This window comes from Podarcis liolepis (genome assembly GCF_965112155.1).
Source record: "Podarcis liolepis genome assembly, chromosome: 7".
NCBI classification, from domain to species: domain Eukaryota; kingdom Metazoa; phylum Chordata; class Lepidosauria; order Squamata; family Lacertidae; genus Podarcis; species Podarcis liolepis.
Genome location: NC_139561.1, coordinates 54,927,828 through 54,944,226, shown reverse-complemented (window position 1 = coordinate 54,944,226; position 16,399 = coordinate 54,927,828). Strand labels below are relative to the sequence as shown.

General features: G+C 47.8%; 2 protein-coding genes and 1 long non-coding RNA gene across 7 annotated transcripts in view; 2 read left to right on the top strand and 1 right to left on the bottom strand.

The window, feature by feature from the left end:
• HYDIN (HYDIN axonemal central pair apparatus protein) overlaps nucleotides 1-8,102 on the top strand; it is a 132,074-nt gene extending 123,972 nt beyond the window's left edge. For all 4 annotated transcript variants that reach the window (XM_083514875.1, XM_083514877.1, XM_083514874.1 and 1 more), the window contains 6 exons: nucleotides 185-397; nucleotides 1,176-1,339; nucleotides 2,881-3,031; nucleotides 3,859-4,089; nucleotides 5,440-5,664; nucleotides 7,112-8,102. In XM_083514875.1, the coding sequence (XP_083371001.1) occupies nucleotides 185-397; nucleotides 1,176-1,339; nucleotides 2,881-3,031; nucleotides 3,859-4,089; nucleotides 5,440-5,664; nucleotides 7,112-7,600 (1,473 nt within the window). In that variant the 3' untranslated portion in view covers nucleotides 7,601-8,102. The remainder of the gene's footprint in view (nucleotides 1-184; nucleotides 398-1,175; nucleotides 1,340-2,880; nucleotides 3,032-3,858; nucleotides 4,090-5,439; nucleotides 5,665-7,111) is intronic.
• On the bottom strand, nucleotides 8,051-9,325 carry LOC310712273. The gene is made up of 2 exons (XR_014528832.1): nucleotides 9,250-9,325; nucleotides 8,051-8,404 (listed from the first exon to the last, which is right to left on the bottom strand). It is a non-coding gene; the product is annotated as an uncharacterized lncRNA (long non-coding RNA).
• Nucleotides 9,326-9,332: 7 nt separating this feature from the next.
• Nucleotides 9,333-16,399, top strand: part of VAC14 (VAC14 component of PIKFYVE complex) — a 68,610-nt gene continuing 61,543 nt past the window's right edge. Inside the window, exons 1-6 of one of the 2 annotated variants that reach the window (XM_083514966.1) lie at nucleotides 9,333-9,832; nucleotides 10,532-10,682; nucleotides 11,745-11,912; nucleotides 12,437-12,499; nucleotides 14,512-14,619; nucleotides 16,223-16,332. In XM_083514966.1, the coding sequence (XP_083371092.1) occupies nucleotides 9,729-9,832; nucleotides 10,532-10,682; nucleotides 11,745-11,912; nucleotides 12,437-12,499; nucleotides 14,512-14,619; nucleotides 16,223-16,332 (704 nt within the window). In that variant the 5' untranslated portion in view covers nucleotides 9,333-9,728. The remainder of the gene's footprint in view (nucleotides 9,833-10,531; nucleotides 10,683-11,744; nucleotides 11,913-12,436; nucleotides 12,500-14,511; nucleotides 14,620-16,222; nucleotides 16,333-16,399) is intronic. The other variant, XM_083514967.1, reaches the window with a different exon arrangement.

Sequence of the window (16,399 nt, the reverse complement as noted above, 5' to 3'; positions counted from 1 at the left end):
AAGGGAAATTATTTAGCAAGGTGAAATTCAGGAAACCAGTACCGAAACAGCTCTGAAGAAAAGGAGGCTTGGACAGCCTGGTTTTGAATGTGCTAAAACCACCTGGAACATGTTCAGAAGTCAAGTGTGTTGACCATATGGGAAAAAACTATGACACTCTCCGTCCCCTCCTTTCACTCTTCAGGTGGTGAATTTCACATGTCAGGTGCGGGCAAAGCACACACAGACCATTATGTTATCCAACAAGACCAACCAGGCATGGACCCTGCGGCCAATCATTGAAGGGGAGCAATGGAAGGGTCCAGAGTTCATTAGGGTAGAAGCCCACCAGCAAAACAAGCCATATGAAGTCACCTATAAACCCCTTGCCATGAATTCAGACAACAAGAAGGACCAGGTATTTCACAATAAAGGGCAAAGATGCCGGGGGCGGGGGGCAGAGAGGATCTTTTGGGTCTCAGATCAGAATTGCTAGGGAATTGAACTAGATTTGCAAGCTTCTCTCTATGGAGACTTGCTATTGGCAGCCAAAAGTTTCCATGTACCTTTATCAGCCAATTGTTTTAAAATAATTATTTTAAAGTAATTATTAAAAAGAAATATTTTATTTATTGCATTTATATCACACATTACTTCTCCAAGGAGCTCAAGGTAGCGTACTTAGTTCTCTCCTTCCTCATTTAATCCTCACAACAGCCCTTTGAAGTGGGTCAGGCTGAGAGGCAGTGACTGGCCTAAGGTTACCCAGTGAGTTTCATGGCCAAGGATTACATTTTTAAAAAATAAATAAATAGATAAAGATAAAATTAAACTAAAAGAACACAAAAACTAAGAGTTGGATTCAATGCTAGTCATACTCAATGAACACATTGAAGTTAATGGATCTGACTAACTTTGGTTCATTACTTTAGGTGAGCTAAAAGTATTTTAGCTGTAGAAGCACCTCTGCAGCTTCATTTGATGCTCTGCTATGTTGCATTGAGCACGGTGGGCTTACTCCGGAGAGTGGCATTTCCAGGAGAATGCAGCTGTTTTGTTTTTCTGTTGCAAATGCCAGGTGACCTGAGGACCATCTTCTTTTCCTAGTATCTTTCAAAGCAGCCACATTTCACAGGGGAAATCTGGTCAGGTCATGTGTGTATCTTGAGGTTCACATTTCTCCTCTTGCCTGTCAGGGGTCCATCTTCTTCCCCCTCCCGGATGGGACGGGGCTGCTGTACCTCCTGCAAGGCACCGCAGAGCCTCCAAAGTCTGCTGGGAACATCATAAGAGAAGTTCCATGCAAAACATTCTACACAGAACTTCTCCCCATCTCCAATTGGCTAAACAAGCCACAAAGGTAAATGGGACGGTGTGTGTGTGTGTCTGTGTGTGTTTCATAGGGTTGGGACTGGCAGCGTCTGTTCCAACCAGTGCCAAGCAGGATTCTACAGTTCAAGGTGTGCCTTGGCATCCATTGTCAGTAACCTGTTACAGGCCATGGTCCCTGAATTCTTCAGACCTCTTGCCTTTCTCAGCCCTCCCAGGCTGAGTTTTCCCCAGGCTCTTTCTGCAGTTCCAGTGGCTGAGAGTTACACTCTGTTGGGTGAGCTTTGGTTGCAGTCCAAGGAAAGCCTTGAGACTTCTGCAGTGACCAGTGGTGAGCTCCATGCAGACTATGACTTATTCCCACAGCATGAAGTGGGAAGGAAGGAAGGAAGGAAGGAACTACAGCCAGGCATACCTCAAAAACCTGGGCAGCACCAGTGAAGGATGCAGCAGACAGGCTAGTCTGTGGTCTAGGTCTTGCAATTTGGTTGCACTGTGTGGCACAATAATGTTCACTTTGTTACATCCTCCTCCTCCTAAGTCCAGGGCAACAGTATAGCTCTGAGTGAATCTCCACCTGTCTTCCTTCTATTTTATGTGAGGAAACTGCAATACATCCCAGAGCTGCCAGCAGTTGCCTTTCTTAACCTTAGACACTTTGAGGTCCACATAAAATGAACATTGTTTCCATAGAGGTGGTTCTGAGCACCCCCAAATGTTGCACAGACTCTTCCTACCCCCTAACCACACCAGTTTCATGCCTGATGATGATATATCTAAGCAGAAATATATTGAAGGACCATGAAATGGGTGAGATTGATGGTCCAGCTGTGCAATGAAATGTGACTCTTTTGAGTCAGGTTGGTGAGCCCTCATCAAGACTATACTGCTTGTGATGGGCCACAGGAGCAAAATGAATATATTCCTTTCACAATTGCAGTGTGTGTGTGTGGGGGGGGGGGTGTTTCTCCAGTGCTTCTCCAAGTTGGAAGTCAACACCTTGCCCTCAAATGGACCTTCAGCCTCCTTTCATCTTTTCCTTCTCTGTCACTTTCTGTGGTCACATCAATCAAATCCCACCTTTGAATATTGCTCCAGCAAGTCCATATTATATTTCTCTGCCAAGAAAACCCAAACTAAAGACTTAGGATGCTATGGAATCGGCCAAGAATCTTAGGTATAGGGCAGAATACAAATTTCAGTAGTAGTAGTAGTAGTAGTAGTAATGGCTGCCCTGTGCCTTTAACACCAGCTGAATCTGTAGAACAAGCAAGTGAAACTTTTCATATCATTGGAATAAATATGATTTCCTGCTAAATGTCTGCATACCTGGCCCTGCCCATGACCCAGTTGAAGAGGCTAAGCTATTTATTTTTTAACTTGCTTGAATAAAAGTTGAAAAGCTGCAAATTATACAGAAGACAGTTATTTGCTTGTGGGTGTTTTTCTTCAGTGGATAAAGCTGGGGAGAAAGTGGCCTCTCTTTGTCTGTACAGCCACAGCCAACATTCCACATCTAGTCCCTGTGGAGCATTTAGAGGGTGAATGTGGTGACTGTCCTTCCTCTGACAGATTCCGTGTGACAGTGGATATGCTGAAGCCCGAAAGGCTGGAATTGACCACCACACTGAAGACCCTGGACTATGTGGATGTGCCTACTGCCGCCAAGAAGGACCACAAGCTCACCTTCTTCTCTTACAGGGAAGGCATGTACAGTGCCAAGGTAAATACCCCACCCGAACACCATCCCCTTTCCCCTTCTGAGGGCGCCTGAAGTAGAAGGATCCCTCCCATTCATAGGGACCACATCAGTGGAGATTTAAGGACAGCCTGCTCAGCAGAGCATTTGGGGATGCAGCTAAAACCACCATCAGCCCCTTTCTGGGCTGCAGGGATTTCCATACAAGAGGCTGTTCTGAAGGGGTTTTTTAGGCATTTTGTATCAAATGGGTGAAGGGCAGCTCACATGGTGCCCCCAGGTGTTGTGGACCATTTATTGCTTTACTTATTACATTTATACCCTGCCCTTCCTCCCAAATAGCGCCAAACAGCTGTAGCTTTCAGTATCTCTGACTGCTGGCTTTGCTGTCTAGGGCTGATGAGTGTTGTGGTCCAAAACATCTAGCGGGTACCACATTGGTTATCCCTGGTGCACAGCTGAAAAGGAAAAAGTTTCCGATATCAAATGCTTTGGAATCATTTCCCCTCAGGCTCTACATCTGCTGTCTTGTGTGGGCTGAGAATTCATTGCCATCCTTTCCAGTCACCTGACCATTTTGCATTTCTCCTTTTCTGAGAGCAGCCCAGCCACTGCTGGCAAGAACTGCAATTCATCATAGTTTCAGTGATGCTGAGCTGCAACACTAGTTCAGTTGCCCTGCACTAGGCAGTCTGAATGCTCAGTGCTTCTGGAAAAAGCAAGGGTGCTCAGTTTTGCGCAGTGTTTTGGCAAAAGGTGGGTGGGATAAAGCTGACCTGAATGGATTTCCATCCTGCAATGGAGTCACCACCATGGCAGCTCCTGACCCTGATACTTCCTTACCTTTGCAGGTGACCTTCCGCAATGAAACGACTCAGGAGTTCCTGTTCTATTTGGTGACTTTTAAGGTCATCCCATGTGGCCCACTTGGCACCATTGAGCTGATGACCCCCGTGCGGCAAAGCACCTCATCTTCTGTGAAGGTTGAAAACCCTCTCCATGTCCCAGTGACCTTCAACACTGACTGCAAAGTGCCAGACATCAACATTCCCCCCCAGTTCATTGTCCCGGCTCAGTCGGAGGTATGAATTTGCCTTTGAAGTGGCCATGAGCCTGGTCTTGCAACTGCCTCAGCCAGCAATGGGCAAGACGGCTCTGCTGTCATTCAGCAGTCAGCAGAACTGCATCTGGGTGATTGTTTCCTTTCCCTAAAATGTTTTGGTTCCACTTTGTATGTAAATATAATAATATTATAATAATTATAATTATAATAGTAAATATGGATTTCCCACCTGCTGCAGTCTGGCCTGGAGCCTGGCTCAGACCTGACACAATCCCTGGGATAACTTTAGTCCTACCCTTAAGTTGATGAAGGAAGCTGGCACAAATCTCTCACCCTCATACGTCCTTCTTCACTGAGGAATCCAGGATTTCTTTCTCTTTTTCCATTTCTCTCCTACTCCCTCACACACCCCCTTTTTCCTCCCACTGTCTCCTTATGGCAGGCCTCTAAAAAACCCTTTCACCTTCCCTCCGGCGTTCTCCTGTGGAGATGCTCCCTCCTTCCCCATGTGTGCATTCTGCCTGCAGGAAGGACTGGTTGACTTTCTTTTCACATTTTGAAAGCAGCATGATAAGGAAGGGGAGGCAATTCCCGAGTTACTGTCAGATGAAAACAAGCTCCTCACAGGAAGGGAAATGTCAACTGCTGCTGCTGCTTCCAACACCTCCACCTCCAAGGTGTGGAACGCCCTCCTGTCCCCTGCCCCTCCCAGAGTCATCAGGCAGCCAGGACCCTTGGCATTGGTCTGGCTGTCACTGGATAGATAGTCAAGAGGGATTAACTAGCATTGTTCAACAGTCCATACTGTTCTGTAGAACAGAAAGTGACCCAGCCCAACTGAAAATGGGAATATTTTGGCCTCTAGAGATGTGATTTCTCTATTATCACCTTACTCTCCAAGGAGCCTAGGGTGGTATACATGGTTCTCACCCTCATTTAATCCCCACAATAACTATTTGAGGTAGGTTAGACTGAGAGACTGTGAGTGGCCCAAGGCCACTCAGTGAGTTTCATGGCCAAGTGGGGAGACCTGTTCTCTCCCAGGTCCTAGTCTGACACTTTTAACCACTATGCCATACTAACTCTCTATGCCTGCCTATTCTCTTCCCTGTTCCTTGCCTGCCTTCCATGCTGCCCTCCCAGCCTGCCACCCTCATCAACTTGCCTGCTCTTGAACCTGCCAGAATTTGCCCCTTCTGCTCTTCCACATGCTCTCCCTTCTCTGCTGCTGCCCAGTGTTGGCCATGGATGCTGAACAATCATTCTTGCAGAGAAAGGGAGTTGGGTGGAGCCAGTCTGTCAGTGACTGTCAAATCCCCCTCCACTTCTTGACCGGTTGCTTGTTCTGCCCCCTCTCCTCTTTTCTCAGGGGGTGCTTGTGTTTGAGTTCCAACCAATGCGGCCTGGAGAAGTTACTGGGCGCCTGTCCCTCTACAGCAATGAGCTGGGCTCCTTCCAGTACGACTTGATCCTGAAAGCCACCCCAGCCCGGCCAGAGAAAGCCCTCTCCTTCTGCGCCATGCTGGGCAGCAGCCAGATCGTCTTCGCCAAGTTTGTCAACTACACCCGTCAGAAGACAGAGTACACCACCAAGGTGATTCCTGTTGCTGTGATGCCACTTCTGGTCCAAGTTGACAGACACAGAGCTTTCACCCACGGTAGCCTTTGCTTGTAGGCAAATCAACTTTCCCATCATCCTGCTCCACTAGCTTATGATACTGCCACACCTTTGTGGCATTGTAGCTCTTGCTACAGGCCCTGAAGAAGCAAAGTGCTTCCTCCCACCCCATCTTGACCACAGTGCCAACAAGCTTCTCTTCCCAACTAGCTGGAAAGCATGTGAACATCCCTCTGGAGCTGCTTTCTGCTGAGTCGGTCCTGTTAACATCTGCTTTTGCAGGCAGAGAAAGGTATTTCCCAGCCTGGGACTGAAGCAGGGACCATGTGCTTACTTTATGATGTTTATACTGCCTTCCTCCAAGCAGCTCAAGGTAGCATACACGGTTCTTTTCCCATCCCATCACAACAATCCTACTTGTGAGAGGTAGCGACAGTAGCTGAGTGGGGATTCCCACGTCTCTTTGACTCTTTGCAAAGCATTTGCTCTGCTGTCCTGAGCTGTGACCCTCCTGTTACGTGTGCCACCCACTCCCAGCAGACAATGGCAGGGATGGGGAAGGGCTGTTAAATTTATCTGGACTTTGGCTATGATGCAGCTGAAATCTGTGCTAGCTGGTTGTGGGCCCCTCTCCCTGCTCAATAGGTTTAACCCAGGCTGACCTGAGTAGTCAAATGGTTGTTTATGTGTGTGACTGGGGTGAGGTGAGGAGTTCTCCACGAGGAAACGTTGACTTTTCTTTGCAGAAGATGCAAGGAATTCTATGAGTCTCCCCTTTGCTGCCAGGCAAATGAAAATTGCAGAGGAAGTGGAAAAAGTTTGAGGCAGCACGAAGGCAAGGGTGGATGTGACACTGCAGTGCAGTGCAAATTTGCAACTGAGAAAGCAAGAGGCCTCCTCACTCCATTTGAAGATACCTTTTGGGTTCTGACAAATATCGCATCCTCCAGGATATTGTAAATAAAAATAGCTGCTGCCAGGCTCCAGATTGTTTCCTTCTGTGCCCAAGTTGGGATTTTTCTCACAAGGAAGGATTCTGGGTAAAAGGAGATCTGCCTTACGATGCCTGTGTGAGAGGCTGCCAGGGTACCCCCGCCTCTCTGCCTCTCTCCCCTCTCCAGTGAGACTCCTTGTTTTCAGAACAAACCAGTACAATGGGTTGTGCTCTTCTGTCTGGGGTTGGTGGCTGATTGCTTCATTGCTCCAAAGGACAAAGGCATTGCAGGAGGAGTTTTGCCAGGGAGAGGAAGCAGTAACTGAGCCTGAGCACAACAATAATGCAACCCAGTTTGTTTGTTCTGTTTTACTGGAGTTTGTTCTGACCCTCTGGACAAGATGTGAGTCAGTAAGAAATGTTACGTTTGTCTGCTCTGTGGTACAACTGCAGCCACCAGACCAACCAGACTGTGATTTCTCTTTCCAGCTTGACTGCCCTGACTTCCACGTGGACAAAGTCATCAATGCACCTGCAGGATCTCTAGGAGGCACTGAGGTCAGCGTGGAAGTAACCTTTGAGCCTTGCCAGTTGGGTGAATGCAAGGGAACACTTGTTCTTTCCTCAACCATAGGAGGCGACTATGTCATCCCTCTCAGTGGCACATCAATCCCTCCTAAACCACAGGGGCCTATTCAGATCAGGGTTGGCACCAGCACAGCCATTCCCTTTAAGAATGTCTTCCTGCATCCCATGGCTTTCTCCTACATTGTGGAGAATTCTGCCTTCACTGTGAAGGCCACTGAGACTATTAAGGCTAAGAAATCAGCTACCATCCTAGTTTCCTTTGAAGGGAACCCAAGTGGCACCAAAGCCGCTGTCACCAGCAAGCTGGTTGTCTCTTGTCCTCGTGCAGCTGGGCTGGGCTCAGGAGTTTCCTGGGTTTATTATCTAAAGGGTATCACACCTGAGAAATGAAACTGCGGAGAGCCACTGTGTTGTCTTGTTTCATTTAAGCATTGCCATAAGGAGGGAGAGCGCGCTAGACAGTCAGTGCATGTCTTGCTTTTTGGTATTTGAGCCCCTGTGTCAAGCATCTTCCTTGCTTTTCTTAGGAGAAGGGAAAGTTGGCAATGCCTCTGTACCTTTTGGAAGGAGAGGGGAGAAAAGCCCTCTGTGATTGTCCTTGCGGCAGGCACGGAGGACAGCAGGGTGTGTTATACAGGGCTTCCACATGCAAGATTTCTGTCAGAACAAACCAAGTGTCTCCTTGTGTAAGGAGGGCAGCACACATCACACCAGGAATGTCCTTCTTCCCTTAATATTCCTCCAGTGTTCAATCTGCTGAATAAGTTAATGCAGCAGCATAAAACATCACCTGGAAATGTGCAAAATGAGCTTCCACCTTATATTCATGATAAGAATGTCTTGTTACATAAGATTTTATTTTGGAATAAAGGTTATTAAACAAAACAAGAAACTGCTTGAAAGTTTGTCAGGACAAGGCTGCGGGCAGGATTCTGGGATGTGGTTGGGAGAGAACCAGACCGAAAGCTTAATGTCTGCTCAGGTTGCCTGGAAACAGTTAGATGATTTGGATGGCAATAATCAGCTGTCAGTTCCCTCCATGGTAGAAAGTGGGAGAGGCAGAACAACCATGACCTGTGACATCAGGGTTGTGCATAATTCCACATACCTGTCTGTAGACTCAGCTGTGCAAATGTGCAGGTTAGGCTGAGAGGGACAGCTGGCATCCTGAGAATCTGTTTCTGGAACTTCTGGCTGCAGAGAAACCTATAAGGGCATGGGCAAAATATCCAGTGAAATATTTGACTCCAGAGGGGATAACAGGAATTCTCTTGGTGATAGTGATGGAGACCAGGGCTTCCTTGCTTATGACCCAGATGCTTTCCCACAAGGTGCTATTTGCCAGCATGCCCCTCTTCAGAACTGTCTGTGAAAAAGTTAGGTATGCCCTGCCCTCCCCCAGTGTTGGCTCTGACAACATAAAAGGGCCAAATAGAGAAAAGTGAAACATTTCCGCAAGTGGCTGATTCCTAATTAAGCAGCACAATCTCTGCCACTGCTCACAACTGTCCTAGTGTCAGGCTTTCTTTTAAATAAACAGGTAGAAGAGGCTGTGCTGCCAGTCTTTCAAATGAAACTTAGGGACATGGGAGATAAGTATGGTTTTGACTGTTTCTTGCTCAACATGCCATCATTTGAGTTCCTTCAAACTGAAACGCTTTATAGCAGGGGTGGCTAATGTGGGCACTTTCCAGAAGTTGTTGGGACTCCCAAGTCTCTTCAGCTGGATGGTTGCAGGTTCGCCACGCCTCCTTTACAGCAATGCTCTGCAACAGAGGGTTGGGGCAGCGGCATTATTTGTCAGATGGTAAAAAAAAAATTAATTAAAGGGGTCCCCAAATGTCTGTTTGGACGAAAGGTGGGATTCGAGTGTCAAACTGTTGAAGGCAATTACTTTATACAGTAGAGTGAGGAAAATGCTGGGTCTACGAGACCCGCTGACATGAATGAAGGCGACTAACTTAAGCCATCCGTATCAGTGGGTCTATGAGCAGCACTGAGTTGGCGGCAGCCCAGAAAGGTAGGAAAGTGATTTATACCAGGTCAGGCCACCTGCGAGAGCTGCTGGCCCTTGGAGCTGGGCGATCCCGCTCCACCGCCCGAGAGGGGCGTCTGCCGATCCAAATGAGGCGTCGCTCGAAGGCGCTGGGCGAGAAGCCCCACCAAGCCTCCTCGAGCTTCAAGGTGGACTGCGCCGCCCTGACTGCGCCTTGATCGCTGGCGACGCGCAGGAGCCGGTTCGAGGACCGCATGAACGAAAAAAAGCGGTTCGGGAGAATTTGTCACGTGAGACTGCCGGGAAGGGAGGAAGCACCTGATATCTCACGTGACTGGACCAAGATGGCCGCCGCCTGGTAGCCGGAGAGAGAGGCGGGGAAGCGCCTCCTCCGCTACAGCAGCGCCAGTGCCTCCTTCCCGCCCACCTGCTCTTGCGCTCGGGAGCCGCTCGTCCCTTTCTCGCCTCCTTCCTTCCTTCCTTCCTTCCTTGAGGCCGGGACAAGGCGGGACGACCGGCGCGATGAACCCGGAGAAGGACTTCTCTCCGCTGACGCCGAGCATCGTGCGGGCCTTGAACGACAAACTCTACGAGAAGCGGAAGGTGGCGGCGCTGGAAATCGAGAAGTGAGCGAGGGGAACGGGCTGCCTTCCATTCACGCTCTTGGGCCGCTGAGGGGGCCCTTCTCGCACCGCACTGGCAGCAGCAGCCGCATTAGTAGTGCCCGGCAGGGTCTTTCCCCGCCCTGCCTTGAGGTGCCATTGGCGGGGCTTCAGCCTCTGAGCCAAAGCCCTTTCCTCAGCGCCCGCCTCCCCTTGCTGAAGGGCTGGCCCGTTGGCTGCTCCTGCTCATCCTGTCACCGAAGGGCCTCTTCTTTCTCTTGGAGCAGGCCTGAGCGGGGGCGGGAGTGCTGGTTTAGAGCGGGATCTACAAACAGCAGCTCTGAGGAAGTTGCGTCTCTTCTCTCACTCCTGTATTTCTCCGCTCTCACCACATACCAGGCATAGAGATAAAGCCCTGAAATAGGTGACACAGAGGCAGGCTGCTGTTCGTATGGTGGAGGGGCCTTATCCAGCCACAGAGAAGACCAAGCTTTTCTCCCTGCACGCACCTTGCAAAACTACTTGTCAGCTTGAGTGGGCAAAACTGGGCAAGGTGGACCAGTTTTCTGGCTCCATTTCATTTGTTCATAGATGATTCATTTGTGGGCATACAGGGTTGCTAATGGCCAGCTAAATTAAAAGAAATATATTTCTCATGTTAAACTGGAGCCAGACATGGACCTGGTGAGACAGGATACAGCCTTCTTGTTCTCCTGTTTTTAGGCTGGTGCGTGAATTTGTGGCTCAGAACAGCACAGCTCAGATCAAGCATGTGATTCAGATTCTTTCTCAGGAGTTTGCACTTTCCCAGCACCCACATAGTCGAAAAGGGGGGCTTATTGGCCTGGCAGCCTGCTCCATTGCTCTTGGGAAGGTAGGTGGTATTGCTGTTTCTTTGACCCCATAGGAGAACATGAGCCCTTGTCCTCTGTTAGAAGAGAGAGGCTGTCTGTTCTAACCTCACATTTGTTCCAGAGGAGGAAGACATTCTGTGATGGGTGACTTTGGAAATCTAAAAAATGGATTCAAATTAGTTACAAAATTATTTATCACAATCTCCAAAAATAAGCTTTATGAATAATTAAGCTCTAATGCTGATTTAGTGCAATGTTAAGAAATATCTCCTAGTAACATCTTCATATGTAGGGAAGCATTTAGTCAAGCTGTGTGCTGCTTCCAGCTGCCTTTGACCAATTTCCTGCCATTTTCCCTGGCAAAATTTGGGCTTATTCACACATTATTTGGCTAATAAGGAACTCCAAGTTTTGAGCCACCTTTTGTTTATTCTGGCATTGTCGGAAGGGAACAGGTTCCCTTCCCTCCCATCAGCGGCCAGAAAAGGCAAGTGAGATGGTACTTCTTGTTAGCAGAGTGACAGCTCTTCCTACATTCCTGAAAAGAGGCTGAATACTGGCCCATCTCCTCTCACTGTTTAAAATGGACTTTCTTGCCTTTGCTGCATAGTAAGGAGCTTTTGCTCCAGGTTTGGGGTGCCCATATTTTTTGGCTTTGAGGACACATTTGGAAACTTAAGAAACTGTTGTGGGACCAACAAATGTTCATTTCACAGAAGAATCCCCCCCCCCGGCCCCCAATCCACATCCCAAAGACCAACACCAACCCAAAACAGGCAAAAAACAAAACAAAACAGGAAACACCCCCCACAACAACTCGCTCCCATCTCATTTTTAAAAAATGGACAAGGGATGGAGACTGTGTGCCTGAGGAATCTATGTTGCCCACAAGCATGATGTTGGTGACTCCAGCTGTAGTCAGTGCCTGGGCATTCTGTTCTTAGCCAGGTTTGCTGGCCCTATTCTAAGCCCCACCCCCCACCCCGGTGCACTTGCAAGAAAGCAGGGGCTCCACTCTGGTGTAGCCACTGCTTAAGTCCATGGCTCCGCGCCCCCCCTTATCCTTGTGTTTTGATTTGCAGGACTCTGGTCTGTACTTGAAGGAGCTCATTGAGCCTGTGCTGACATGCTTCAATGATGCTGACAGCCGCTTGCGGTACTACGCCTGTGAGGCCCTATACAACATCGTGAAGGTGGCCAGAGGCTCTGTCCTCCCCCACTTCAAAGTGCTGTTTGATGGCTTGAGCAAGGTAATGGGTTTTCTTGACAGGCCAAGAATGTCTCACACATGTAAGGTCTCTGATGTCCTGTATATTCCTGCTCTGGGGCTCTTTGGAGGTGTGGGTGCTGATTCTGGACAACTGGGGCTGAGAGATGGCACTGAGGATTTCCATAAGCATCCCCTAGAGGAAAATGTTCCTCCTACATTGATGCCTTCACTCCAGTTCATCCCCCTAATACTAACATGGCTGCAGAAGAGCTCTGGGAACCTGGCAGAGAGTCTGGTCCAGGGGTCCATGAATGTGCTTTCCAGATTGCTCATGGCAACCATAGCTCGGATGGTGGTGTGCACCTGTGGGTGGGGCTTGCCTCTGGCTTTGCACACTTTCTGGGCATTTCTGGAGCTCAGTTTATTGTCAGACAGGAGGTGGTGTCACTGTCCGATTGCTGGGAGTCAATAGCCAACAGAAAATAGTTGTCTCTTGGTCAAGTCACTACTAGTGTCTTATGCACATGGCTCAGCCACACCACATACTCTCTCTGTTTTTCCTAGCTTGCTGCAGATCCAGACCCAAATGTCAAAAGTGGATCTGAACTCCTGGACCGGCTTCTGAAGGTACAGTTCTTCCTGCTGACAGCAGCTCATGATGTGCCGGGGATAGGTTACAGATGGAGGGATGCATATTTCCTGCATTAGTCTTGGGGTGTTGAATAAGGCAAAGAACCTAGGAATTTGCTTGGCTGATTTCAGGTATCAAATTGTGGTATTTGTGATCTCATGTAGAATCCACTATCCTGGTTTTCAAGTTTTAAATATAGAAAGGTGCTAAAAAAAGTGAGAATGTTCTTCTGGGTGTGATACAAGTGATGAGTAATATGAAAGGTAATTTTGCAGAAAGTGGTGAGTTTGGGTGTTTGCCAGAGTCCCAGGCCAGGAGAGAGACCATGTTCTCAGCAGCCCTGCCATTCATGCTTTATATGAGGCACCTGAGAAGGCTGGAGACTGTGTTGGAACTAAGTAGCACTGGAATGTGGACCCAACTCCCACAGACAAACGCTTCTGTTAATTTTTCTAAGGGAATCAGAAATTTATGGGAGTTTGAAAGATGGGAAACTGAAACCAGGTTCATAAAGCAAACTGAGCATGCATAATGCACCTCTGGCTGGATGCTCTAGCTACTGGCACTGGATCCTAGATTGCTAAGAAACAAGCCATCTTGTTCTAGAGGCAAGGCAGATGCTGCTCACCAGCCTTCTTCTTTAGAGATCAAAGGTCACCTTCCTTGTTCCCACTGTCCTCTGAGATTGGTTGTTCCCTGAAGAGCAAGCAGAATTACACAAAAGCGAGCTTCCTCTTCCAGAAGAAACAGAGTATCTGAGTTCCCTAGGAAAGGGGAAGAAAAAACTATACAGTAAAACCTCTGAAGCAGCTTTGACCTTTGCCTGGGCATCTGGCTGAGCCACCAGAGGACTTCTCAAGCACTCCAGAGAACAAAGAGCAGATATTTAAAATGGTGTGAGGCTTTGGTCATCTAGGACAAGGGAAACAAACAGGGTTTTTAAAAAATAAAAGATTGTGGAGATTTGGTTCTTCACAACCTCTATAGAAAACGGACAGGGTGTGATTGTTCTCTGAAAGAAGGCATAGAGTCCAAAAAACTAGGAAATGAAAGAGGAACCAGCTCTTCCACAGAATCGCTGTTGGTCATAATACCAAACATGGAAACTAATTTAGCACGGAGGGCATTGCCCTCATGACCAGAACTCTGAGGATCAACTGGAAGTGGAGAAAAGTGGGGGGAGAGTGGTGTAATGAGCATGATTTCAACCACATTCACATCAACAGAGTAAAAACATATTTGGAACACAGTAAATTACCTGAAGTTCTAGGTTTACGAAGCCGCTGTGCCTTAGAAGGGTTCTGGTCATGGAGCCTCCAAGAGTGCAGCAACCAGGAACTTAATGCTGGTTTTAATAATTAACCCTCGGGACCTGTGCCCCTGATACAAGTGTTGTTGACTGATCAAGAACACAACGTTACCAAGTGTGTTTGTGTGCATATGGATTCCTCTTTTGAAACCAGATGGGACTATGTTTAATTTAGTTGGCGATGTTTCACTTTTGTATACATATGGTGGCTGGAGATTTGCCAACTAAGTTAACTGTAGTTGCATTTGGTTTCAAAAATGGATTTTTTTCAATAAGAAGGAAATTAGTTCAAAAGGAAAATTAAGGACATTAAATCTCTGCAGAATGCTTGGAAATGGGGGGGGGGTGTTCAGGGATCATCCTCTTACAAATGCTGAGGTCATACATTCACACTGGAATATAAAGGCAAGTGTTGGCTATCATGGTGTGTTCAGCAAGCATATGAAGCAGATTGTAGGACAGCATCAGCCAGAACCCACATCTCTGTTAGGAAAAGACTGGACAGCAGCCCTTAAAGCACCACAATGTTGTCCGGAACATCTGGAAGACTCCTGGCTGGTGAAGGCTGAGCTTATGCATGGCTGGAAGGCTCTCTCTCCTTTCTAGAGTGGTAGAGGTCCTGGACTTTATGTAGGGTTCAAGCAGTGATGGGAAGGGAGTCAAGGCTCATTCTCATGCTCATTGGCTCTGACTTTCTAGGACATTGTGACCGAGAGCAACAACTTTGATCTGGTGAGCTTCATTCCACTGCTGCGTGAGAGAATCTATTCCAACAACCAGTATGCTCGACAGTTTATCATTTCCTGGGTAAGTGTTTTTGGTCTGATGCTGGGATTTGTTTCTCTGGCATTTCAAGTGAGCAGTGTGTTTTATAACTGTCAGCTCAGTGTTTTCTGATACTTTGGAATGGATGGTGGTATAAACAGCAGCATGGGGGTGCTTATTACCTGCTTGGGAAGCAGCTGGAGCTGCTGTGTATATTGTTGCTCTTGATGGTTCTTTTAGAAACTGCTGGTAACAGGTGATGCATAGTTCCTTTGTAGAAAGGCCTTTCTTGTTTCTCCTTGGCATTGTTTGCAGTTTGTCACCAGTAGCTGCTGACTTCCTGATACCTTCTTTCCAAGCCCTGTTGCAGGTTTAGCAGAAGGGAGTCCCTTGTGCTGACCACCTGTGTGCCCTGGCTGCATGAAAAGGGCCTTTGAGAGACTTTCTACAGGTGTGGAATTCCTTACCAGTGAAGACTTGCTGGTGCTGAAGGCACCAGCTCTCTTCTATGTGAGGTGCCTCTTAGTGGCCTAAAATGACCTTTCAGAGTGTGAAAGGCTGATTTCCACCTTGTCAGTCTCAAATACTTTGGGGAGCATATTTTAACCTTGAGCTGGCTAAAAATTTAAATGATTAGTGAGGCAAATCTTCCATGTATCTCAAAGACTTTTTGGGTCTTGTTTCTTTTGAGTGAATGTACATAACGGGGAGATCTGCTATTAAACAAATGAAGCTTAAGCTGCAGTCCCCTTAATCCTGGAGGGGCCACAAAAGTGAATTTAGTCCACACTGCTTAAAATGTTTAGTTCTAGCAGTAAGGTAAGGTAAAGGGCCACTGGACAGTTAAGTCCAGTCAAAGGCGACTATGGGGTGCAGCACTCATCTCACTTTTCAGGCCAAGGGAGCCAGCATTTGTCCACAGACAGCTTACTGGGTCATGTGGCCAGCATGACTAAACCGCTTCTGGCACAACAGAATACTGTGATGAAAGCCAGAGCTCATAGAAATGCCATTTACCTTCCCACCGCAGTGGTACCTATTTATCTACTTGCACTGATGTGCTTCAAACTGCTAGGTTGGCAGAAGCTGGGACAAAGCAACAGGAGCTCACCCTGTTGCGCTGATTCAAACCACCGACCACAGCACCACCCGCATCCCTAGCTCATAGTAGACCCAATTTGAGTTGAGCTTTATTGTATATATTTCAACAATCCCGAGAGTCAGTAGCGCAGATGTGAATGTGTGGGGATCTGTCATGGCAACAACCCCATTGAAGAAGATAACAGTGGCTACCTAGACCTTGTTTCTGGTTGCAAGGAGCTCCCATGACAGTTCAATCTTCAGGGCCCCCGAAATGTAGGTCCGCCACTGGCACATAATCTAATTTTCCAGAACACCCCATCTCCTTTAGAAACTCACTTGCTAAAGGCCAGGCTGGGCTGGCTGAAGGTTGCCCCTGAAATGATGTTACCCCCACTCTCTGTCCCCTTCCTCCTCTCCCATTATGCAAGCTGCTCTAGGACCCAAAAAGCACCACTTGACATCTTGTGGCAAATCCGGTCTAGGTCTAAAGAGACACATGCTACTTCTTGCCACTGCGCTTCTGTATCATCTTCCTTTTGTTTGTCTTTTCCCCTTGAATTAGATCTTGGTTCTGGAGTCAGTTCCAGATATCAACCTTCTGGATTACCTGCCAGAGATTCTAGATGGCCTCTTCCAGATCCTGGGTGATAACAGCAAGGAGATACGTAAAATGTGAGTGCAGAGCTGGATCTGGGGATAACTGCTTGGCTGTTGATACGCAGGCTTTGCCCCCCTGTTT